At 41.7% G+C, this 25,520-nt stretch overlaps 1 protein-coding gene across 8 annotated transcripts in view; it reads right to left on the bottom strand.

Moving 5' to 3' along the window:
* The window catches only part of TRPM3 (transient receptor potential cation channel, subfamily M, member 3), a 466,950-nt gene that overhangs the window by 5,641 nt on the left and 435,789 nt on the right, over positions 1 to 25,520 (bottom strand). For all 8 annotated transcript variants that reach the window (XR_001145147.1, XM_004677587.1, XM_004677602.1 and 5 more), the window contains 3 exons: positions 12,382 to 12,532; positions 12,066 to 12,265; positions 10,843 to 10,975 (listed from right to left, as the gene is read on the bottom strand). Coding sequence is in view for 7 of the 8 variants with exons in the window: in XM_004677587.1 (XP_004677644.1) it covers positions 10,843 to 10,975; positions 12,066 to 12,265; positions 12,382 to 12,532 (484 nt within the window). In the remaining variant the exon portion in view is untranslated. The remainder of the gene's footprint in view (positions 1 to 10,842; positions 10,976 to 12,065; positions 12,266 to 12,381; positions 12,533 to 25,520) is intronic.

The following is a 25,520-nucleotide window of genomic DNA, read 5'->3' as shown; positions in this document are numbered from 1 at the left end:
ATTTTGATGACTTTACCCAGGACTTTACAGAAGAATTTTAGAATGTAACTCCTTTTGGTAGAGTATGTGTAAAAATTTGTATTTGATGGTCTGGGTATAATTTTGTTTTGCATTTACACAATCATCTTCCTTGTTATTCACAATAGTGATGTTTTAGAATTGAGTGCCTCCAAAGGAATGAACATGATCCTGTTACTGATCTAATCTGACCCAACCCTTTCATTAATAAAGGAAAAGCAAACATCAAGAAATTAAGGATTAGGTCAAGTAATTTGTGGTAAAGTCTGGAGTGGCTGTCAATAAGTCAATTATCATACTCCTCTTTGTCTCTTTGAGCAGCCGATCAAAAGTGCCTCTCTAGCAGTTATTTCTAAGCTCTCGTGGCCCTCCCCTCTGGACATTCTCGAGGTCTTGATCTGAGTCAATATTCCTGTTTCCATCTCCATGTTACCAGCCCCGTACCTGCCAGGTGTCAACAAATGTTCAGTTTCTGTCACCTTTATGACCGTGAATCCAAATGATTAATAGGCTGCCTGGCCATTTATTTACAAAAGGCAGAGTCCACATATTTAAAATAAGATTGTGCCATATTTTTCACTTGCTCAAATCAACGTGGATAGGACAAACCAAAACCCAGCTTTCATGCTTTAAACTCAAATTTCCACTTTTAGATGCTCAAAGGCCAATCTTTTGGAGATCTAAATAAGATCCATTCACAACTTTTCTAGAAAGGATAAAAATACTTTCCCAATACTCCCCATGTGCACAGTAAATCATATGACTGCTGACTCTTAAAAGGAACATGTCTGTCTGTGCAGAACTTGCTTTGTAAGAGTGGTGGGGACAATAAGTCGGGTCTCCTCACACCCCCAGTTGTTGGGGTGGTGCTGTGTAACAGCCATACCTCTGTTAGGGAGAAATTTACATTTCAGTGTCAGAAGGTAGAAGAGGCAAGTGATTTTCCTCTCAGAGGGAATAATAAGCTTTTAAAACACTACTGTGGATGGGGGTGGGGGGAAGGGGTGATTACTTCGCGTTGGGGCACATTTCTGCCTCTCCAGCAGCAACTCTTCAATGCATTCCATTAACTCTGCTCTTTTATTCCTGTTTCCCTTTACTTAGTTTAAGCTTCTAGAATGCTTTCAAGAGCCCTGTTTTGGATATGTGTTGTTCTTTTGTTCCCTGCTACTGTCCTATAACCATCCCAGAGTAGTCTCCCAGGGCCCACCCACACTTGTTACCACATCCAGGTACAGTTCCAAAGACTTGTGAATTGAACTCTGCTGTACCTGGTAAATCTGATGCTCTTTACCCAGCTAACATGGCTATTTCAGAAGGAAAATAGAAATTTCCCATTTTATGTTATTTTGTGGAATAAACATAGCCGGAAAAACAAATTACTTGCTGTAATAATTTGTGTGTCTTATAGACCTACAATTTACTTTTTTTTCCCCATCTAAGCTTATGGAGCTTGAATTTGCAAGCAATTTCAATTTTTGCAATGCAGTAAACTTAAGTAAGAGCATAAAACATGTCTTCATTAAAGTCAGGAACAGGACAGATCAGGGTTTTCTGGAGGAGAATTTTCTTTTCATATATTCTAGGTACTAGAACCTTCTAGCTTTTTTGGGTTGGCTAGTGTCCTTCCTCCTTTCCTTTCCTGAACCATAGTGTATAGAGGTTGTTATGGAAAGACAAAAATGCTTTTTCTGCATAACTGCACAAGTTCATTGGTTTAGATTGTGGCATATCATCCTACATTGGGGGACCTCCCCTCTGTGTCCCACCTCCCTTCAGCCCCAGATGCAACACTGTTGAAAAAACATTGCAAGAGGTGGAGCTAAGCACCAGCATGAGACAACAGAAGAACAGGACCTGGTTACAGGCAGTGAATGGGGAACAGAGGCTAAGGAGTCCAGAGGGAGAAGCTGAAGAGAGAAGAGGTCCAAGGAGAAGGAGGGTAGCTTAAGAAGGCAGTGGACACAGAAGAAGCATGGCCTAGGGAAAGGGACTAGGGGGAACCTCCCAGGAAAGGACCAAGGAACTGTAACAGGTGGTCCCCAGGAAAAGGGGAGGTTCCAGGTGTCCTGCCCCACCCAGGGGAGGGTAAAGCTGAGCTGGGAGAGGAGTATGGAGAAGGTAGAAAGGAAAGATATGAAGTAAGGAGGAGGCACATGGAGCAGAGAGATGTGAAAAACTTGCACTTACTTTTAGCCCTAACTGGTTGAAACAGCCGTGGGTGACAGACCCGTGGAGAGGTTAACAGTGGCAGCTTTTACCTTGATTTGGATTTTGCTCTTTTCCTTGTAGACTTGTCTGGCTGTTTCTGACCCTTTTCTGTGGCTCCCCACCAGAAGATGGTTTAGACCTGTGGCAGGCATTCAGGCTTCAGTGGCCTGCTTTGAGCTAACCTTGTTTGGCTGGGCATTTATATACAAGGGGATGGGTAACTTCAGGTGTTTGATTTGGAAACTATATTCTATGTCTTGTCTTTATTGCATACTGATTGTATTAAAGTTCCTTTCCATTAAACATTTTAAAAAAATCATCTATTTATTTATGCTCACAAAAATTGCGGCACAGGCCAGAGGTGTGTGTGTGGGGGGGAAGAAGATTCACCAGAGACAGAATAGGGAAGAGAAGAGACAGATTGACTGAAATGCACTGCTGAGGGGATCAGTGGGCGAGACAGGAGAGAAACCCTGTGGGTCCTCTCCCTGGGCAGGGATCAAACTCATGCTGCAGTGGCTGTGGACAACTGCATAGTTCTTCACTGTAACCCTCCATTGAAGATCTTATGCACTAGAGTATGTTTTGTTTATTTGCAGTGGATGGCAGAATCTATTTAGAGCTGGCAGGCCTGGGGGTTTTACGGTACTCCTTTCTTTGCCCTGTAAGAGAACTATTCTTAACCAAATCTTAACTCTCATGTGGACTCTGAGGAGCTCTGGAATATAAAACTTGAATTAAAAAAAAAAGTTATTTTGGGCCCTCCCCTGTGGCACAGTGGGTTAAAGCACAGCACTAAGAAGCTAAAGCCACTTCCACATGAGTTCGATCCCCACCCTGGAGGTGACCCAGATGGTGCAGCAGACCTCTCCTGACCTGCCCACTGCTCCCTTCAGCATTGTACTTCGTCAATCTGCCTGTTCTGCTCCCCAGTCTGTCTCTGGTGAATCCTCTCAACCCCCCTGCACCTCTGGCCTGTACTCCAGTTTTGTCTGCATAAATAAATCTTAAAAAAATTTTTTTTAAATGGCTATTTTATCCACTTTCTCTCAAAATTCTGGATATGTTTAACTACCTATGCGATCATTTAGATTATGGACATTAACTGATGGGAAATTAGTGTAGAATTATAAAAGAATAGAAGTTTTTAGGGTCAAACTTATGTGTTCTGTAACTAGAGTGCTTCCCTTAATCTTGAAAAACAAAATACATGTGAAAAGTTAGGGATAAATGTGCTTGCATCACAGATTTATTTGGATATGAGGAACAAATCGAGGGTTTTGAATCATAATTGCCATCCCTAGGAGCTGATTCTGATCAAACCAGTCAGGAAATAAAATGGGGGTAAGAATGAAAAGAATTTCTGGTTCAATAGGAATCACAGGGAGGAAGATACTGCAAGTGACTAAGAGCAAAAAGAAGGATCATGGAAATGAAGGCATTTTCTGGAAGGAATTCTTTGTTTTCCTTTCTTTTGCATCGCCACACCTTGAGTGTCTAATTCAGAAGAACTGAGAAAGTGTTTCCAGTGGGGACACAGCAGGGTCCTGGAAAGGGATGAGGAGACTCCCAGTCCTGCTCTAAGAGAGCGACAGCCAAGAGCCCAGCACACTGGACATTGCAGCTTGTGGGAAGCCCAGTAAGAGAGAGCTGGTTTTACAGCCAATGTGATGATTCTGTGCCAGCCAGAAGATTCTGGTGGCACAGGAAATTTCAGCTTCAATATGCAATTTCTTAAGGAGTTTATGGTACTTTCTAGAATACATTTTCTTTTCTGATAATCTCAAAATCTGGTCAAAGGAAATATGGTAAAAGAAAAAAGCAGATTGGCAGACTATGCCTGTTCTAAATTTCAAATGTTCCTGAGTGCTGTAGGGTGAGTGTTGGATGCAGGGCAAGAACCAGTTCCCATCACGAGTCTGATCCTGGGGCTCCTTTTGGGCAAGAATAGGGTAGACCCTCATAAGTCTTCAAATCAATGGCGATACAGAACAGCTAAAGTTACTTTTTTCATGCCCACACACTGATGCCTTAATCTGTAAATTATTTAAGACCATTAGGGTCACCTCCCCTTCCCTTTTGGCCAATTATCCTTCTCATTAACTCTGAGTTGGAAAATAGAGAAAGGTTTAAACTCAATCAGTGCGGGCACCAAAGATCAGCTTTGGAGAATGAGATGGCAGAAGGTGAGTGAAACATGCTTTTTTAGCTTACACTGATTTTTTTTTATTATGAATTTCCTATTGCCTGTTACTCCTGTCTCTAATCACTAACAGAAATTCTAGTTAAATATACTATTAATAGTCATGTGTCTATCACCTTATTGCATGTAGGTGAAACAAACAAAACAAAAATAAAAACAAAAAAAATAAGGACACAAAGCCCAGTGGCTTGGGAACAATAATGTTAGATTAAAGCATGACTCTAGGAATAATGTACATCCTACTTTGCTTAAATTTTTACAGTCAAGGTGAAAATCCAGACTATAACTTCTTCTGATAAGTGCAACCTGACAGCGTGGGTGATGGTGAGGATGGTCTGGAAGCTAAATCAGGGATCTGAGAACTAAATGCACGTGGGTGGGGGAGATTCCGTAAGTGAAGCAGGCAAGATACATGGAGATCCAGGCAGGGATTCTGTGGCAGCAGAGAGGGTGTCCAGTCCAAAGGTATTCAGAATGGATTTTTAAAAAAGAGTTATTTATTTATCCATTAGAACTGGGGTACAGGCCAGAGGAGCAGGGGTGGTGTGAGGGTTCACCAGAGACAGAGTGGAGAGCAGAACAGGCAGATTGATGAAGTACACTGCTGAGGGGAGCAGCGGGAGGGTCAGGGGAGGTCTGCTGCGCCAAGTGGGTCACTTCTTGGGCAGGGAGATTGAACTCACACTGAAGTGACTGCTACCAGCTCGCAGTGCTGCAGTTGAACCCACTGAACCACCACGGAAGGCCCCAGAATGGATTTTACAACAGCAAGACCACTACAACAGCCCTCTGTGGGCAGATGCTGCCTACAAGCCACCAGTTTGCAAATTCTTCTTTAAGTGAGTTCAAGGAATCAGAAAAGAACTTTCAGCTATGATCATCTGAAAATATAGGTGACCCTTATGAAGCAATGGGAATTAGAAATAAATGCCAAGAGACTGGAAATAGAAAAGTGTTTTCCTGACACTCAATCCTACATTGTAGAAATTTTAGAAGTTTGATTTAAGTTCTCAGCAGCATTATAAATGACTTAGTAGTGGGTAATTAAGCACATGGTATCTTTAGTTAATAGGAGACTACAAATGCTCAACATTAATCTTGTCTCATTTTTGATAAGCTAGGTCAATAGATTGACATAGATGCAAAATATTTATGATGAAATATATTGCTATTTAGCAGGGATGTTGACATAATACTGGGTTGTTGGAGAAATGTGGAAATAGCTGGTTGATTAACCAAAGGAGAACTGATAGAATAATAGATTGCTGTTGTTACAAAAGACAGTTTTTTGGTATCAAGCAATGTTCAATTTCTGTCTTGCTTCACTTGTGCTGATAAGCATTTTGGTGAATTATATTGTTTATATAACAATATAGGTATGTTTATCAAACAAACAGTGACAGAAAATGAATAAGATGAAAAATTAATGGATTAGGTAACAAAATTGGGATCTAAAAAGTCTCTGGGTGTGACTTCTTAACAATGCAAATTCTCAGGACCCAGCGCAGATATGATGAATTGGAGTCTGGTGATGGCGGTGGGATTACTCAGATATCCAAAGGGTACCAAAGGGGGAAAAAAAAGTAAAGGAAAAATTCAATGCATTGAATATTAAGTCCTACTTTTAGGTAAAAATAAAAAGTTTGTAAGAGAGATTTGAATCAGCCTGTGTGAAAAAGCCCTGGTTTTAATTAGTTAATTATAGGCTCCCTTTGCACCAAAGATATCACTTGATTGTAATGCAATCACAGAACAAATAGATGTTATGAACAAATAATGATAATAACCACCATTTACTGAAAGCAAAATATGTCATATACATTTCCTTAATAACTGTCGGTATTCACAGTCAGGTGTTATTATGCCATCGTGCAGATTAAGATACAGGTTCAGAGGAGTTAAGTGACTTGGTCAAAGGAAGGTCATAGCTAGTTACTGCAAAATTAATATTAAAAACTTTTTATTCTACTGTGCTCTTTTTCTTATAATATGGAAAAGAACTTCCTGTCCTATTAAGCTTTGACATATTAGCCCAGCACATAGTAGGTTCTCAAGAATAGTACATTAATAAATAAAGGATTTAAATCTCGGCTGTAACTACAATAGAGGGAATTAAGGTCCATGTAGATACCACATTACAGGGTGATGCTGACAATTTAAAGTACATATTGAGAAAGTGGGCAGGGTAGTAGATCTGATAGCAGGTGTGAAAGTAGCTAAAGAATCTAGAGATACTTATTTTGAAAAGGACAGAGCAAAGTGGGGAGATGACTGTGATGGCACATATGTAAAATACCTTCTCAGAGTAAAAATAATTTAGTTTATTTTGTATTCATTCATAAACCTGGTACCTTGGAATTTCCTCTCTTTTCCAGGAAGTGTTCAAATAGAGGCTGGTTGTAACTCGATTATGTATTCTTTCAAAGTAGAGTCCTTATACCCCACCCCCAACTCCATGCTCTGCTAGTGCCAGCTACTCAGTACATGTTTATTAAATTGTCATTTGTCACATGTCCAGGGGAAGTAACTGCTTATCTATATTCAGCATAGAGTATAGATAAGCAGTTCAGTTCTACAATTTTTTTTCTGAAATTACGATGCTGATTTTTATATGCTTCACAGTGAATAATTCTGTACCATCTTCTTTTAACCTTGTAGTTTAGCTTGTCTATTGGGTTCCATCACTAGTTTTAAAAGTTTGGTCCCCAAACCAGCAATGTCAATATCAGCACCACTGTGACCCTGCTGAAAATGCAAATTATCAAGTCCCATTCTAGGCAGAAGTGGGTGGTGGTGGTGAGGGGGTTAGCCAGATACCTAGCATCTATACTATAATAAGTCCACCAGACGATTTGGAAGTCCTCCAAATTTAGAATCACTGGGTTAGAAGTTTCTGACTCTTTTTTAGAACATGTACATTGAAGCTCAAGGGGAATGTGTTTCTTGAGGACAAAGCCTGCCTGTTGATCCACGGTGGCTACCATATTGCCTGGCATACAGTGAAAGTCCAGTAAGCAAGTGTTGAACCAGACTTGAATTTGTAAAAATGACAAGGAACACAGTATTTGATGGAACAGACATCAAGGACTGAGGTTTTTTTTCAGTCAAAAGTCAGAAAGCCACCAGGAAAAAAAGCCTGTTATAATGTTAATTAATAGGTTGAAAATTTGGTTATTTTAACCTAATTGCATCCTCCAAACACATGATTGGATCAAAAAGATGTGGTATACATGCATAATGGAATATAACTCAGCCATCAAAAAGATAAATTAATGCCATATGCAGCAATGTGAATGGAGCTGGAAGGGATTGTGCTAAGTGAAATAAGTCAGAAGGAAAAAGGTAAAATATTGGGTGGTTTCCCTTGAAAATGCAGAATCTAAAGAATCCCAACCATGGTTAGGATGGAAGACAAAACTTGCATGTTGATCATTCATCTGAGCAAGGGGAAAGGGAGAGGGGTCAAATGGGAGAGAAGAGCACAGGGACTACATTGATGGATCACAGATGGTATGGTGGTGGGAGAACCATGTGAACAACATCTGGGGGGAGGGCAGGGAATCAAAGACTGTCTACAAATGAACACAAGTGTACAAAAATGAATTCTTTCAAATTTGGTTACTTTCATATGATTAGCTAGATTTTGATGCAAATGGTACTCAATTAACCCGTATATTCTGACATTTTTTTGCTTAAATGTATAAGGATCATTGCTGTGTAAACATTGCTACAGAAAAAAAGACAAGGTCTTTTCAGAATTGAGTTCCTCTAAGGTACTATTGATTCCCTGAATGTTTTATTGAACTCTTTACATACTATTTGGGTGCAAAAATATGATTTAATAATGATCCATTTAAGTTTATAATTATGGAAGTATCTTTGTATTTATAAAAAGATTCATGCAAACTCAGCTTGTCTACATAAATTGTGTTTTAAAGTCAGTGGCACAGGAAGGAACATGGGCCTCATTATGTAGAGAATATCTTTCCCCAAGTCTTATAGTAGAGCAAAGAGCGAGTTTTTATTTTCTCTGCATTGGGGGTATCTAACATGAGGAGTGGGTTCTCTAATATTCTATATAGAATATGCACAGTTACTTTATGTAAATTCAACACATGTGCTTAGCCAAGTCTGTGTATATTCTGTATATTCTGTGTGTGAGAGTGTGTTTCCTTATCAAACCTGTGTGGAGAGTCTGTCTTCTGTCTCCTATCTGGCTGCCTATCTAACATTGAATGACATAAGGCACATGCTCTCACCTGCCAATTAATGTAAAAAAAAAACAAACAACATTTACTAGAATGTGTGGGATGGCTACTGTGGATCCATTCTTGGTTGCTTCATCTGTTTTCCACCTGAACTGCATGATGTTTCCGTTGTGTGAGTAAATCTAGTATTTAAAGATAATTCTGTTTTGATACATCTACAAATACAAACCAAACCAAAACCATCACTACCAGCCATGAAACACAGAGAGAAGTGCAAGGGATAAAATGAAGGACAGAATGAGTCCAGGCTCACTTCTCTGGCACTGGTGTTAGGTTATGACACTGTCCCACTCCAGGCCCCTGTTAATTCAGATAATGCCTGGCCACACTCCTCCTGGACTTCTGGGAACTGTTCACTAGAGAAAGACTCTTTCAGGCTCTGTCACCACCCAGAGAAGACCAGGGCCTTGGGGAAAGGGCAGGATTGAAACATTTGCAGATGTGATGTGAGAGGTTCAGGAGGTGTCATAGTTCCTTTCTGTTACCGTGGGAAAGGAGTCTACTGCCATACCACCCCTGAACGCGCCTGATCATATCTGATCTTGGAAGCTAAGCAGGGTCGGGCCTGGTTAGTCCTTAGATGGGAGACCATTGGCAGGGTATTTGTGACATGGTTATGACATGTTATGTGTGCTGGTGTGTGTATCTCTCATTGTAGGTATCCAGAGAAGCAAGAGCTTCCTTGAATCTTGGAGTTCCTGCCAGCTACCATTCTTTCCTCCCAGGTTTGTGGCCTTCTGAATTCCTAAAGCATCCCAAAGATTCCTAGATATATCCTCTGGAATATAACTGAGCTATGGGCATTGTGTCCACATAGCACAATTTTCTAAGAGCCAGATGCACATTAATAAATAGCTTTTGCAAGTCCTCAAATGAGAGAGATCTTAGATTTGTTGTTCCTGCCTAGGTTTGCCAGAAAGTTGCTTCACAGCATGTCATCATAAAATGCTCTATTTTACAATGACAGATGTGTATTACATGCCTTTATGGCTTTAAACTTTATTAATATTGGCTAGGTACCTCTTAAGTACAATCACTCAGTGGTATATGTGTATACATCTAGTTATCAAGACTGCGTTCTTTAAAGATATAAAGGGCCAGGGACAGAAAAAAGTCATTTGCGCAATTTCTATAGAACCACTAGTAAATGTATGAATTGATTAAGTAGATAAAATGTCATTTCATGAAATTTGACATCATGAAAACTAGACCAAATCTTAGAAGTCTGAATTATATTGACTAAAGTCTACAATATATTCTACCTTTCTCTCTATTTATAATTTGCTTCTGACACCTTTATATCACAAATACTTAAAAGTTAAAGTTATAACAAAACTTTGTAGGACTCTGGCACTCTTTAGAACAATAGGTCCCAAATGCTGGTATTTAATGGGCTAGACTGGAATGAAGCTTTTTATTAGTTTAAAGCAAGACGAGAAAATAGAAAATGTAAGTATACTTGCATAAGGCTAGATTTATTGAATTTAAAGGACTCTCTTGTCTTTAATTTGAAATTTTGCTTATAACTTTACTAGTGCACGAAATTATTTGGTCAGAGATCTAAAGTATATAACTTCTGGGTTGAAAAATCTGCTTTTATCACTTTGCTTTTATCTTGCTCTATAAGAAGAAACATAAAAATAATTAAAATAAATCAAAACCTAACTATCATATGAATTCACAAGGCTCTCACTGTTGTGTATTCATAAGGTATTAAGCATCTATCTAAGCCGAGTCCTAGGACACCCCACTCCCTGGAGAAGAGGCTCAGGGTCTATTGAGGACACAGACCTGCTGGGGGGCCTTGAACTGGGCTGGTTAACTCTTGGCTTGTGTCTGTCTGTGTCAGAAGTTTCCCCTTTATGGTCTGAGCCAAAGGCTCTGTCCATGTCCTGGACTCAGCAAGCCCTAGTGTCCAGGAAGATGTCAGTTACTATTTGCTGGGGAAATATAGGATCTGTAAATCTATGATTTTGACTAGTAGACACTTTAGCCAATGTATGATTCTCTCATAAATGCCATGATTTCTTGGACAATAAAAATAAACACAGAGGAAAGGGAGGTCACTTCAGGTTTTTAGTCAAAACCAAATCAATTGCTAATACACTGATGTAAAATTTCCCTCCCCTCCTTGAGACACACCTTTCTGAAGTCACTCGTATCCTCTCATCATTGGAAGAGTTGAAGCGATCATCTTTTTCTCTGAAATATTCTTCTATGCATTGCTCTTCAAAATCATGTACTTTCTTGAGCTCATCATCAGTTATAAAAAGTTCTGTGGGAAAAAGATGAGAGGTGTGAGGTACAGAAATGAGAACAATGGCCTGTGTTTCTTGGGATTAATGGCATTCCTAATCTAAATTGAGGTGAAGAAAAGGAGCCCACCGCTCTCCTATTTTAACACCCAGAAAGAAGTCAGGAATTGCTGTGTTAGAGAAGTTGTTAAATGCTTCCAACTTAGAAAAACAGTTCGCTAAATGACTTCAGTTTCACACTTTAGATACAGTAGTTATTACCCCAAGGTAATTGCCAGGCCTCACTCCTGCTGCCTCCTGTTCAGTAGACTTAGTGTAGGTGGCCTGCTTGGTACACTTTGACAAACCATAGTAGCCTGCTTGTATGGGGCTGGGCTCCCTGTGGCTCCTCACTGTGGGTGGTATCCAAGAAACATTTAGGAATCTGCAGTAGTACTGGTGTTCAATGTGAGGAGGCTGGGTGTACTAAATCTCCTGCAATGTGTGGGGCAAGCCTACACAAAGAGGAATTGTTCCACTCCAGTGCCAACCATATTTCCTCCAAGAAACATTGGACTACCAGATGCATGGTGGAGTGTCTTCTGTTTTGTCCTCTGAAAATGGAAAGCAAGGCAGTTTTCCTTATGAAGTCATATAGAAACAACCCTAAGGCTTGAAAGTGTTTAAGATCTTTTAAAAAACAATTGATCTGGAAATGACAATGGAAAATCAAACATAAAAATCAATTCAACTACAACTCAACATATGTAACAACGCCTAAATTAAATACAGTATGCCATTGGAAGCATATTAATTTGTTGGATATATATTGTGATGGGACCTCTGGAAAGTAAGAAACTTAGGAGTTATGAAGGTGTTCCAGCAACCCTGCTGGAAACTGACTCTATCTCACTAAGAAAGATGTGAGGCTAAGAATGTTTGATTTTAGCCTCTACTTCTTTCTAGAGCTGTTTCTCGTGCAAGCCTCCCCTCCCACAGCCTCCCAAGTTTTCACCGCTGCAGACAATCTGCAGGAAGCAGGATGAACCTAATGGCTTGCATGGCTGCCTATGGGAATGGAAGCGGTAGGAATTTCTTTGTGGTTGTGGGGAATGGTCACTTGAAACTTACTCAGACCATAGTCCCTCTCATCTGGGTCGCTCTCATGTTTCCTCCATCGGCAGCACAGGTGCTGGAATATCATGGTCATGTGGCTGAAGATGATCAGAGGTGGGGGCAGAACTGGTCGCTCATGGAAAGTCATGATGAGCTGATACCTCTGGAACTTCCACACTTGGTTGGATATTGATTTTACCTCGAAAAAGGTATTGCTGAAATAGAGGGCAGAGAGAATGAAGTGAAAGTTCCACTGCTCTCTGAAGCATCAGCTCCTCTATGGGTGTCTAACGCCCCATTCCCCTGGGGCTCTGAAGAAAGACCCACTTACTTAAAGACAGCGATGAGGAGGTTGACCAGTAGGATGTTGGCCACTAAAAGGTAGCAGGCCATGATGGCTGGCACGATCCAGGCTCCTGTCTTGCAGGGAGGCAGCTGGATTATTTTACCATCCTCTCGAGTCTCATTCTGTCCACAGGGAGCTGGAGGAAGCAACACGTCAGAAATGAGAAACTGGCTACGTGGTTAAAAAAAAGAAAAGACCGATTTGAATGAGAAGGATTTTTTTGGGGTGGAGGAAAAATACAGCCATCTCAAAACAAACAGAACAGAAAAGAATTCCAAAAAAGCCAGAATAGAAAAATGAAGCTTCGTGAATATCCCAAGAGGCTGGTCCTCCAGAGGGGTATTGATTCCGCCAGTCTCCCTAGTTGTTAGATGACTTGAGGGAGGGAGGTGAAACACTTTGCTTGCTCACGAAGTCCCTTGGACCCTCACACTGTATTTGGCGGGTGGCCGGGGCGGGGGCATTTGGTGTCCTTTGGGAGCCTGGTGAGGGCTTTGTTGGGGAGCAGAGTCTCACTGCTCCATCAAGTTACTTTCAAAATGTGCTGTGGAGGCCAGAAGCCGACAGCTGTAAGAGCAGCAGCGCTGGGGTCTATTGATCGGGAATTAACACCAGGGCAGCTGTTAATTGCCAACAGAAACAACCCAGGGGCTCTGAGCTAACGATTTGCTGTCTCAGTGCAGAGGAAACAAAACAGGGTAGTGCCTTGGGAAGTATTTAGAGGGCTTGTCACTCCCTGCTCCTGATAGATGGGATTTCACCAGGATGATGATGATGGGTGGTGGACCAGGGCTTCAAAGCCCACAACCACCTCTCTCTCCTATCAGCATTTTTTTCTATTCCAAAAATGTGCTTTTCGGCACCCAGGGAACAAAACCCGCCTGCACTGAATAAATGGGCAAATGAAAAAAAATGATCTAGAGGTGGGGGTGTGGAGGAAGGTGATATGTGGGACTGGTGAGCGTGAGTAAAGTGTTAATGAATCTGCCAGAAGTTTCCGGGTGAGTTCAGGGGAGAAAGAAGTGCTGCTTATTGCTGCTCAGACAACCTGGTTTGGGAATGAGATGATGCCCTTAGGGCCCGGGGACAGGTGTGTCACTCTCTCTAGCTGTCTTACTTGGCTTCTGAACAAGGCCCTTTGGCATCTGTCTATAAAAAGGGGCTGGGGCACTGAGTGGTCTCAGCAGTTGCCATGGGCAGCTTTTGAAGACCTGCCAGGTTGGTTTGTAAAGTTGACCCGGAGTCTTTTAATTGGATTATCTGGCAAGGGAAGCCCATTCCCACCTCAAGACTTCTTGTTACTGGGCTGCGCACTCTGCAATGGATCTCAGCCTCAGCTGTGCTGGGGACCCCCGGGCTAATTCTACAAAATACAATGTCCAGCTCCACTGAAGACAATCAAATCAGACTGTGAGCTTGACTGAGGCATGGCTAGTTCCTTTAATCTTCAGATGCCACTAAGGTGAGGCCATTGAACTGAAATTAGGCTGGAAAAGTTACATGACTTTTTACATATTGTCAGGTCCAAAAGGCAAGTTCTGGAGCTCTGAGAGTTTAGTAGTAGCAGGACACCAGGATCCTGCTTGGAGAGTCAGAGAAAGAGGGCAAAGTGCTTCCCTTGGTTCTGATTGCAAGATGACTGGGGTTTGGTACCAGGTGCTTTCAAAGAGCTGGTATCTTTTTTCTTATTGGCAGTCAAGGTGCTAACTACCCAGGACAGTCCTGTAAGGACTGCTCATCATCTCTTCCCTTGAATGGAAGACCCCCCAGTGGCTTCAGGATGCAGTCCATGCTGTGATTGTAACTTCCCACTACTACCTCTGAGCACAAACTAGACTGAGTTTCTAGCAGTTACAACAAATGTCATTTTCTCTCTTGATTTTGCTTCATGCTTCTTTTGCCTCCAAAAGGCCCCATTGATGCTTTGTTCTTCCTCCCAGGCTTCACTTTGGTGAGTCCTATTCAACTCACTTATCCTTCTGAAGCCCAGCCCAGCTCACTTTCTGCCCCCTTCCAGTGATGACTCGGATAAGTAGGATAAGTATTGATCAGGAGTCTGTTTGGCCAAAAGCCATTTAGGCTTTTCTGACTTCTTTTTCAACTAGGCCTTGGCTTTTAATATGCACCATTCTCACCAGTGTGAGATGGTGTCTCATTGATGGTTTAACTTGCATTTCTCTGATCATAAATGATGCTGAGCAGTTTTTCATATGCCTGTTACCATTTCCTCTTTGGAGAAGTGTCTCTTAGCTCTCTCTATGAATTACACAATTTTAGAATTCTGCTTAGTCAGTTTATCCAGATCAATATCTGATTATCACTGCTGTCTGATCAGGTTCCTCATCCCTCTCCACTGCCCAGGTAGTATTTGGTAACCCTGACCTGCCCTCAGCAAAAATCCTATTTGGCCATGTTAGCCAGAAACCTCCTGTATTCATTTATGTTTCCTCCTAGTGATTTTCCATCCGTTTACCCACGGCCTGCAACTTGGCCATAGATTCACACTTTTCCTTATTATATTCAGAGTTGAGCCTAGTCTTTCTCCCCTACTACAAACCCCTGTCATAGCAGACCCTACCATCATTTACATGTCATGAATTATTTTCCTTTAATAATTTGTCTTTAAACTATTTGCATTCCATACATCTAATAAGGGGCTGATATGAAAGATCTACAAAGGGCTTACACAACTCAACAAAAACAAAGTAAAGAACTCAGTCAAAAAAATGGGCAGGAGAGCTAAAAAGACAGTTCTCCAAAGAGGAACTGGCCAACAGGCATATGAAAAAAATGCTTAGCATCACTTACAATCAGGAAAATGCAAATCAAAACATCACTGAGAAACCAACTCACAGTGGTGAGAATGACACATATTAAAAAAACTGGCAACAACAAATGCTGGCAAGGATGTGGGGAAAAAAGAACCATTCCCATTTTTGGTGGGAATGCAAACTTATCCAATGGCTATGGAAATATCAAACTACTACACTACTAAAATTACTAAAGATGGGCCCTCCCTGGTGGCGCAGCGGGTTAAAGCACAGCACTGAGAAGCTAAAGCCACTTCCGCATGAGTTCGATTCCCGCCTGCCCTGGAGGTGACCACATGGTGTGGCAGACCTCTCCTGACCCGCCCGCTGCTCCCCTCAGCAGTGTACTTCGTCGATCTGCCTGTTCTGTTCCCCACTCTGTCTCTGAAGCCTCTCGCCGCCCCTGAGCCTCTGGCCTGTACCCCAGTTCTGTATGTACAAATAAAATAAAATCTTTTAGGGCCCTCCCTGGTGGTGCAGCGGGTAAAAGCACTGCACTGAGAATCTAAAGCCGCTTCCGCATGAGTTCAATTCCCGCCTGCCCTGGAGGTGACCACATGGTGTGGCAGACCCCTCCTGACCCGCCCACTGCTCCCCTCAGCAGTGTACTTCGTCGATCTGCCTGTTCTGTTCCCCACTCTGTCTCTGGTGAAGGCTCTCACCGCCCCTGAGCCTCTGGCCTGTGTACCCCACTTCTGTATGTACAAATAAATAAATTTAAAAAAAAAAAATCTTTAAAAAAAAAAAATTACTAAAGATGGGTCTACCATATATCCCAGCAATTCCACTCTTAGGAATCTACCCAAAGGGCACAAAAACATTTTTTTCAAAAGGAAACCTGTATCTCTGTGTTTATAGCAGCAAAATTTACAATACTAAGACATGGAAACAACCAAATGTCCCAAAACAGATGACTGGATCAAGAAGATATGCTACATATACACAATGGAATATTACTCAGCAGTCAGAAAAGATAATGGCAATCGTGCCCTTCACAGCAACATGGATGAAGCTGGAAGGGATAATGCTCTGTGATATAAGTTAGAGGAAAAAAGAAAAAATACTGGGTGGGATCACTTATAGGCAGACTATAGGGAAACTGAACTGTGTCCAGTTCAGTTTGTATCTCTCTCTCTCTCTCTCTCTCTCTCTCTCTATATATATATATATATACATACATACACACACACACACACAAAACTTGCAGGAACTATAAACTTGAGGCATACCATAGAAGAGGGGGAGAAAGGTGAGGCCAAGTAGGGGAGGGAAGACCACGGACCACAGATGATGTAGTAGTGGAAGATTTATGAGGACTACACCTTAACAGAGACATCAGATATGGTACAAAATTGAACAACGTTGTAAGAAAAAAGCTTAAAAAAATGCCTTTCCAAATTTCAACTTATGGTTCCAGAGCACCCCTATGTGCTCCTTTCTGGGGGTTCTTACATTGTATCATCAGTTTGCTGGACTGTGTCCCACTCAAGATTTCCAATGGGAGAATTGCTCTCATGGTTTCCCTTTACCTGGTTCAGTCCATACCCAATATATCATATATGACCACTGTTTGCCGAATGGCTAAAAACGGTCATGTTGACACAGTTTGGTTATTGAGCACTAATAGATATTTCCTGTAGCTCTGTGGGCCTAACTTCTTTTACAGTTCCTCTCCAGAGATGGCATCTTCAGTTTGGCAAGGCTTCTCCTGCTCAACCAGACCACAAAGTCTTTGTTACCGACTTGTTGCGGGCCTCGTGGAAGTACTTGCTTCACTTTTCATTTCATTTGTCACTCTTAAGTTGCTCATGAAACTTTCCCCACCTACTCTTCCCTCTTCCTCTTGGCCTGAGAGTCCTGAGAAGCCATCCCTCCTATTGTGTCTTTTCCTCTGCCTCTTGCTGAGATTCATATGGGCAAACATACAACAGGAAGTCGAAAGAACCGCTTGGCTAAGTAACCAAGCATGTGCAATGTTGACAGAGGTCGTGGTGACATTCAGGTTCTCTTTGCATTCTGGGAGAATGTGAGATAAATTTGGGAGGGGTGGAGCACATCCATCTTGCCCCTTTGACCCCACATTTAGTGACATCTGCAGATACTTCCTTTTCTCTAGCTTTTTTTTTTCATCCCTGAAAGAACATCAGAGAAAACAGTGGTGCTTGTTGGTTTACTAGCAACCCTGTCATTTCCCTGGGCCTTCAGATAGCGTCAGCGAGATTTTAGATCTCTGCTTCCTGCCTCAGAGGCTCCTACTAATTAAAAAATTGGACCAGCTTAATATCTTCATACATATTGACTTGCTGTCTCAGGGATTTATTTATTTATGCTTACAGAACTGCGGTACAGGCCAGAGGTGTGGTGGGTAAGAAGATTCACCAGAGACAGAGTAGGGAGCAGAACAGGCAGATCTACTGAAATACACTGCTCAGGGGAGCAGCGGGTGAGTCAGCAGAGGTCTACTGCATCATGTGGGTCAGCTCCCTGGTGGGGGATCAAACTTGTGCTTCAGGGTCTTCAGAGAGCTTCATAATGCGGTGCTTTAACCCGTTGTGCCACCAGGGAGAGCCCCTCCTTCATATTATGTTATTATGGCTTACCCCACCTTTCTTTCATCTTGCCTTTGTCAATCAGTTATTACTTTAGTAGTTGGAAACATGCATTACATAGCACTTGGTTAACATGAGTTGGTGTCATTGAGTATTACTGGTTTTTTTTTTTTATGAATAGACTAAGATTCTCAAGGTTATGGATTATGTCTTAAATTTACTTTGCAATTACTAGTCACAGTACTTATTCAACAAACATTTATCAAGTGACTATAATATTCAGGTTATAGGGGGTATCAGAGGTCAGAGAGATAATCCTTGTTATGAAGGAACTTGCACTCCCATAGGGATACAGAAAGAGCACAGAACGTTTCACTGTTGTGTGATGTGCGCACCGATGGGGGATCAGATCAGCAGAAGCCCTATAGAACTGGTGTGATCCCTCTGGCTGGGGTCACCTGGGGCAGTTGTGTTGTCCAGCCTTGAGGACCATCCAGATGAATTCTACAGGAAAAAGTGTAGTCTCAATGGTTCCGTAACAGTGGTGACAGTGAGAATGCTAACAAAAATGAGCCGCTGTGAAATGCTTGTCATTTGTTAATGTCAGAAAAGAGACAGTGAACATTCTTTGTAGCAGTTAGTGTAAAACATTGCTGGGGAATGACCCCTAATGATGTCCTGCTTTGGGTATTTATCTGTACCAGAAAGTGCTATGACTACAATTTACAGAAGTCTAGCACTGAAGAGGATAAACTGGGTGATTTAAAACTCTTGACAAGCAGATTTCAGGATGGGGTGCTGTTATCTGGGTTTTCCTGTGGCACCAAACAATACCTGGGGGTTTATGTGCCCAGTGAAATGCCCCAGACGGATGTGCTGTGACCCTAACCTGACCAATCAGAGCCAATGAGAATCAGTTTGGGAAATTTTGCTGGAACTCGTATAAAAGGGCTCTCTTTTTCTAATGTGCCATTAAAGTCACCAACTGGAGGGGAACTGCCCAAGAGTGACTCCATCACAAAAGAGAAGTAGATTCCTGACTCAGCCATGCCTAAAACTAGCCCTCCTCAGTTATACGAACCATAAAATTCTTTTCATCCTTAAGTCAGTTTGAATTGGGTTTCTAACACTTGTAATTAATGATTGACTAATACAAGCACCCCTGCCTCCAGCGTCTGTCCACAGACCAGTAATAAAAACCTCCCCCCTTCCCCTCCCCCCCACCCCTGCTCCACAAGAAGCTGCAGGGGGACTTGGAGTAATTTGAAAGTTTTATAAGGGGCAGGCAGATGGGAATGTGAAACCTCAGCTGGCTGCAAGGTTGAAGAGTTTCAGGAATCAGAGATATTGCTGCCATTTTCTTCCCCAGCACAGACGAACTTTAGGGTTCTACACTGATCAAAGTGCAGTTGTCCAGCTGGAGCCACTGACTTAAGCTAATGACACAGGTTTCACCACTGATCAAGTGGGTAAAAACAGGTGGGAAATTTTGACCAAGCATCTGGACACATTCTGTTGCTCCAAAGTGAAGAAGACCCTGTTCTCAAAGCTGATCATAGGTAAGGCTTTAGGAGCATCAGGGCAGAGGTGCAGGTACAGAGTGGGGAGGTGACATCTCTGCAGTTGTGACCAGGTTAGAAGGGACCCAACACTTTGTGATTCAGATTCTCCATGGTTTATCATGTGGCTATATTGACAAGGTGAATTGCAGGAAGCTGAAGTGCCATTTCTGTTAGCTGTGTGTTAATAAGTAGGGGTGAAATGGATGGTTGGACTCCAGAACAATAAGAGGTTGTGCAATCCAAATCCAACCAGACTATGCAGGTGATAGTAAGAAAACACTTGCTTTTTGGTACATGCTCTGGAGAGCAGTTTTCAATGATTGGAATTTTTTTCCTCATAAATAAACTTCTTTAATAACCAAAACATGGGTCAACAACACCAGAATAAGCTCGATGGGGTCAGGGCTTTTTGTCTGTTTTGTTCGCCAAACAAAGCAGCAATAAGAACCCTCCCTGGAGCATCATAGGTGCCCAACAAACACCTACTGAATGGACGCAGGCAGGACTGTTGCATGCTGAGCATTTGCTCTGTAGTGTCGGGTTTCTGCAGGACTGACTTCAGTGTCTGTTTTCGTATTTATTTCGAGATGTCATGTGCCACCAATGTGACCTGCCAATGTGAAAAATTGAGAAGGGGGAAAAATAGATGTTTGTTTGCTTCTGCTGTTGCCAAGTTTTGCAATGAAAGGACCATGTCTGGTCTTGGTAAAGGCTGTAGCAAATCCCCCTTCTGCATACTGTTGTATAAATCTCTCCATGGCACACCAGTCACAGCATGACACTTGGGCAGACACTACTAATCAATCATGACAAGTTGAGATCCTTTTCATGGCAAAACTCACAAAAGCACAGTTAACTGGTGTTGCCACAGATGGTGAATCTTTTTCATAGTCCCTTCAGGAATGAGAGTGTGAGGTGTGTGTGAAAGATCATTTCAGTCCCCCCTTTTGGGATCTTCCTTATGCCTAACTGGCCTGTCTACCTTGCCATTGTTCAGGAGTGACAACAGGTCAAGTTGGACATCTTGCTAATGTTTGGATGACATCCTGTGGCCACTGTGGGGTGTTCCAATGTACATTCTGGGCCCCTGGACATGTTCATTTTAGAAGCTAGCTCTCAAATGGATGCCTCTCCAGGAAATGTTGATCTGAGTACTTTTTCGGGCTCCTTAAAAGTAGGACAGTAGGGATTTGGGGATAAATGTTTGTGAAAAGCCCAGCATGTGCCACTCTCTGTGCTGGACACTTCATATTGACTGCTCTGTTAGAGCTTCCCAGCAGCTCTGTAAGGAATGTATTATTTTGGCTTCATGGTTACAGAAATATGTGCAGAGGAATAAATGCCTTGTCCAAGATCACACAGCCAATAAGGGAAAATGCTAGACTGTTCACTCATCAAAAAACAAAAAACCAAAAAACACTGAGTATCTACTCTACACCAGTGGGAATTGACATTGGAGAGAAGACTATGAATGAAACAAATGGGCCCTCCCCTGTCTATGTCTCTATAGCTGGTGTATAGCAGCTCTGCTTCGTATGTACTTGCCAGAGTAATAATACGAGTGACCACCTATTTATGCTTAAATATGCTATGAGATTTACTTATATTGCCTCATTTTTTAAAAAGATTTATTTATTTGTGCATACAGAACTGGGGTACAGGCCAGAGGCTCATGGGTGGTGAGAGGCTTCACCAGAGACAGAGTGGGGAGCAGAACAGGCAGATCGACGAAGTACACTGCTGAGGGGAGCAGCAGGCGGGTCAGGAGAGGTCTGCCGTGCCATGTGGATCTCCTCCAGGGCAGGTGGGGATCGAACTCATGCAGAAGCAGCTTTAGCTTCTTAGTGGTGTGCTTTAACCCGCTGCGCCACCAGGGAGGGCCATATTGCCTCATTTTAATTGTTGTAATATTTCCACATAATAGATACTATTATTCCTATTTTTATAGGTGAAGAGCTGAGGCTCAGAAAACTTTAGTACTTTCAATATCTTAAGAACTGAGTTGGGGTGTCCTTAAACCTGTGTGACAACAGTCAAGAGACAACATGAGGGGAAGGAATCTCACAATTAGGAACAAATCTAGAGATGGGTTGATAGATATTGGAATTTTTCTTGTTTCCATCAGCATGAATAACTTGGCCTGAGCTGTATAGGTAATAAATATATAAAACATTAAAATTAGAGTATGAAAAAATATTCATGTAATACGTATTAGGTGTGAGCACCCATGTCCCAAAGGTTAGGACACTTGCCCTTTTGATTTCATCCTACAAAAGGATGAAATAAATAATTAGTTATTTATCTTAATGCACATATCATATTATCCCCCCAAAGTAAGATAAATTTAAAATGAAAACCAAAGCAATGTTTGATATAACCAGTGTCATCCTTAAAAATATGACGAAGAGGGCCCTCCCTGGTGGCACAGCGGTTTAAAGCACAGCACTAAAACGCTAAAGCCACTGCAGCATGAGTTCAATCCCCACCCCAGAGGTGACCCACAGACCTCTCCTGACCCACTCGCTGCTCCCCCAGCAGTGTACTTCGTCATCCTGTTCTGCTTCCCACTCTGTCTCTGGTGAATCCTCTTACCACTCCTGTACCTCTAGTCTGTACCCCAGTTCTGTATGAATAAATAAATAAATCTTTAAAAAAAATATGACGAAGAAGAATGTTCTTGAAGAACGTTCCCTCTTCTGTGTGAACTAGTGTCTCAAAGCTTACTCCTGATCACAGGCAATGGAGTAAAGAACTTAGCTGAGTGTATAACTACATTTATCCTACTTTTTTTTTTTAGGGAAAGGATTTTTCAACTAAAAATCCATCTTGAAAAGATAAGGAGACAAAGAGGATTTCTCTACCTCCTTTTGAAAATCCTTACAGACTGCCATAGAGGATTCAGAAAGCCATTAGCTCAGCACCTATGTTTACTCCAAGGGTGAATTAGATTTAGATAGCTCCACCCTTTTGCACTTTTCCTCACACAATGCTTACCTTGGTGAGACAACTGGAGATATAACTATATTTTTGATGTTAAGAGTCTTAGTGGTAAATCTAAGCAGAAATTTTCTTTCTGGAATTATGGGGTACTTTTTCTTTCAATAGTCTGCCACCTAGTTCTTTTACTATTGGAGAACAGGAAGAACAGAGGTAATTGAAAACCAGATAAGCTCCAATTTGGCAGTCAAAAGCGCTATCTCTCAGTTTTACCTTTAATTTCTTGTGTTGGCTTTCTGGGTAAGATGTAAATCAGTGGTGTCATGGCACAAAAGGAGTCATCAAAATGGAGGAAGAAGAGGTTTCGTGCTTTCTTCCATCTGTTATGGAACGACTTGGGGTATTGATATTCCCCACAGTGTGAATATACACACATCTCAGGAAATCTGAGATAATTTTAGGACACAGGACATTAAATATCATTGAGTTGGACAGTGAGAAGGTGGTGCCTTTTTAAAGTCTCTTTCTATCTTCTGACTCCATTAAAAGGAATATGTAGGTTTGGGGTATTTCTTTAACATTATGTTCACATCTGCTAAACTCCCTTTTTTGTAAAGATTGGGTGGGCCAAAGGTTCAAGCATCTAGACAGAATTTCATTAGAGTGTGGAATTTCATTCTGATTGTTTTATGTTATCCTTTTCTTGCATCAAATCATATTGGTTTTTCAATTTGTGGCTCTGATATAATTTATTAAACAAATGAATTTAGGTTTTAAAAATGGGCCAATTTAACTAAAAACACTGAAGTGTTACAAAAGCTAGAGTAGATTATTTCTAAGTCCCATCTATCCTGATTTTCAGTTACCCTCTGATTTATGAAAAGGGACAAAGGCCAGAGTAACCTTTATACTGTATTATATATTCTTGATGTTAACTGTAGACTGCTTGTAGAAATCTTCTTTCGTATCTGGCAGGAAAAGAAGACTAATATAAGCGTCCACTTTTTGAAATGGAACATAGCACAACACTGAGGAAAAGAGAGTACTGATGACGGAACCTCTAACTCCTCAGGATGTCTGCTCTGCCTGTTATCTGCACACTTTCAGTTCTGAGCTATTCAGAAAGCACCATAAAGTTTAATAAGCCTCATTTTTTAACCCACAGAATTAGAAAGCAGTATGTCACAAGCATAGGTGTGTTGTATTCCAGTTGGGGTGGAGAGAAGGTTGACTTATGAAGGTGAATGGGAGAGAATTCAATTTCCTTTCTTATCTTGGTACTATGTTCTTGCTACTCTGTATATCTAGCTTTACTTAGAGACAAAGTAGTTATTTATTTGTTGTCTTTTGAAAGGACTCTAAAATTCCAACCTAGGTAGTTCATTCATTATTTGGTTTGAGGAACATTCTGTACAAATCTTGCCAGGGAAAGATGTGGATCTAAACTAGTCTGTTATATGTATCACTGGGTTTGTTGCCATGATGCAGTTGATTGATTGCATTAATGGCTCAGATTCTTCCCCCCTTCCTGTATCTTAGCGCCTTTGACATGTGATTTGGTAGCTTTTCTCACTAAAAAGATATCTATTTCCTTGCCCCTGGATTCTGAGATGGTCATCTGATTTTCTTTGACCAAAGGGATTTTTAGCAAATGTCACCCATATAGAAGCTTGAAAATGCCCTTGGGTGATTCAGTGTCCATTCTTCCAACTCAGTCATCACCATGAAGAAAATGGCTGCACTAATCTGATGGAGGAGGTACAGTTTCTGCTCCTAGGAATTTCTCTTTTCTGAGCTGAGGCTGCTCTGGGTCAGCTGACAGTCAGCTGATTCCCTGGCATGTTCAAGCCTAGTCGAGACCAGGACCATTCGGCCACCCCAGAGGCTTCCAAACTCAATAAATGTTTACAGCTTTTAGCCACTGCTTTCTGGGGGTGCTTTGTCCTATAGTTTTATTAGTAGGTAATCTCAACATCTGTTGTTCATAGGTACCGAATATGCATGGTCCACTTCCTTTGCCCACCTCACAGATAGAAGAGGTTTCCCTAAGTCTCACAAGTTGACAAAGCCCTGTCCTAATTTCTGCAACTTCCCTGACCTCTTTCAGCCAGATCCCATCACTACCCAAAGTGGAGTAAGTTTGCAAATGACCAATGACTGATTAGACTCTGTCTTTAGAAATTAAAGAGTAGCTCAGAGACTTTAGTTTTTGATAGATGTTAGTAGGTACTTAATTTGAAGATGATATAGAATCAGAATATGTTAGATTATATAAAAGTAAAGCAAGCCATCTGTGAGAGGGCAAGGGGAAAATGGGGAAAAGAAAGAGGCAGAGAACAAGAGAAAACAGGATTGATTGATTGAAATAGAGAGAAGTAGGACCCTCCCTGGTGGTGCAGTGGATTAAAGTGCAATGCTATGAGCTGTCTATAGCCACTGCAGCATGAGTTCGATCCCCAGCCTGGGGGGTGACCCACATGTCATGGCAGACCTCTCCTGACCTGCTCGCTATTCCCCTTAGCAGTGTATTTTGGTATATCTCCCTATTCTCTCCCCACTCTATCTCTGATGAATCCTCACACTCCCACAGCCCTGGCTTGTATCCTAGTTCTGTATGCATAAATAAATAAATCTTTAAAGAAATGGAGAGGAGTAGAGAGAGAAAGGCAGACAAGCGTGGACACACTTCAGATTCTGGCTTCCCAAAACTGTTTCTACTGGCACTTCCAGTCAGCTCACGTCAGGCGTCACGCTTTGCTTCCTGTATCTGAGTTTCCTCTTACAGGCTTACAGTCAATATTTCTTTCATCTAGTTTGAGTGGGTTTTGTTTTCTTGCAGTCAACATTTTTCTCTGGTTGGGGCCACAGTCATTAACACCCTAGAGAGAATCATCTTCCCAGGGTAGTGGTTTCATCCTAGGAGGCAAAGATCCAGCACACTTCTGGCAAGTAGAGAAGGGGGCCAGTGAGAAAGAGGGGCGTTTAGGGGAGGGTTGCAGAGATGGAGCTAAGAAGCATGTAGCTTACAATTTTACTGAGGGCTGACCTCATTCCTTTTGATATTTGCCTAAACAAAATAGGATTAGATAAAGCTGTTTTGTTCTTCAAATCAAAAACAACAGCACAAAAAACTCAGAGAAAAACTCAAATGATTTACTCGCTAGCTTTTTGTGCTGCTGTCTGCCTCTGCTGTCATTCCCAAGTGATGACGTTACCACAACTCCTCGAGGAGCGACATTATACCCACGAGTGCTGGGGAGACAGGA

Source organism: Condylura cristata, unplaced genomic scaffold, assembly GCF_000260355.1.
Source record: "Condylura cristata isolate star-nosed mole 26May11 unplaced genomic scaffold, ConCri1.0 scaffold00006, whole genome shotgun sequence".
NCBI classification, from domain to species: Eukaryota; Metazoa; Chordata; class Mammalia; order Eulipotyphla; family Talpidae; genus Condylura; species Condylura cristata.
This window is presented reverse-complemented; position numbering and strand designations above follow the sequence as displayed.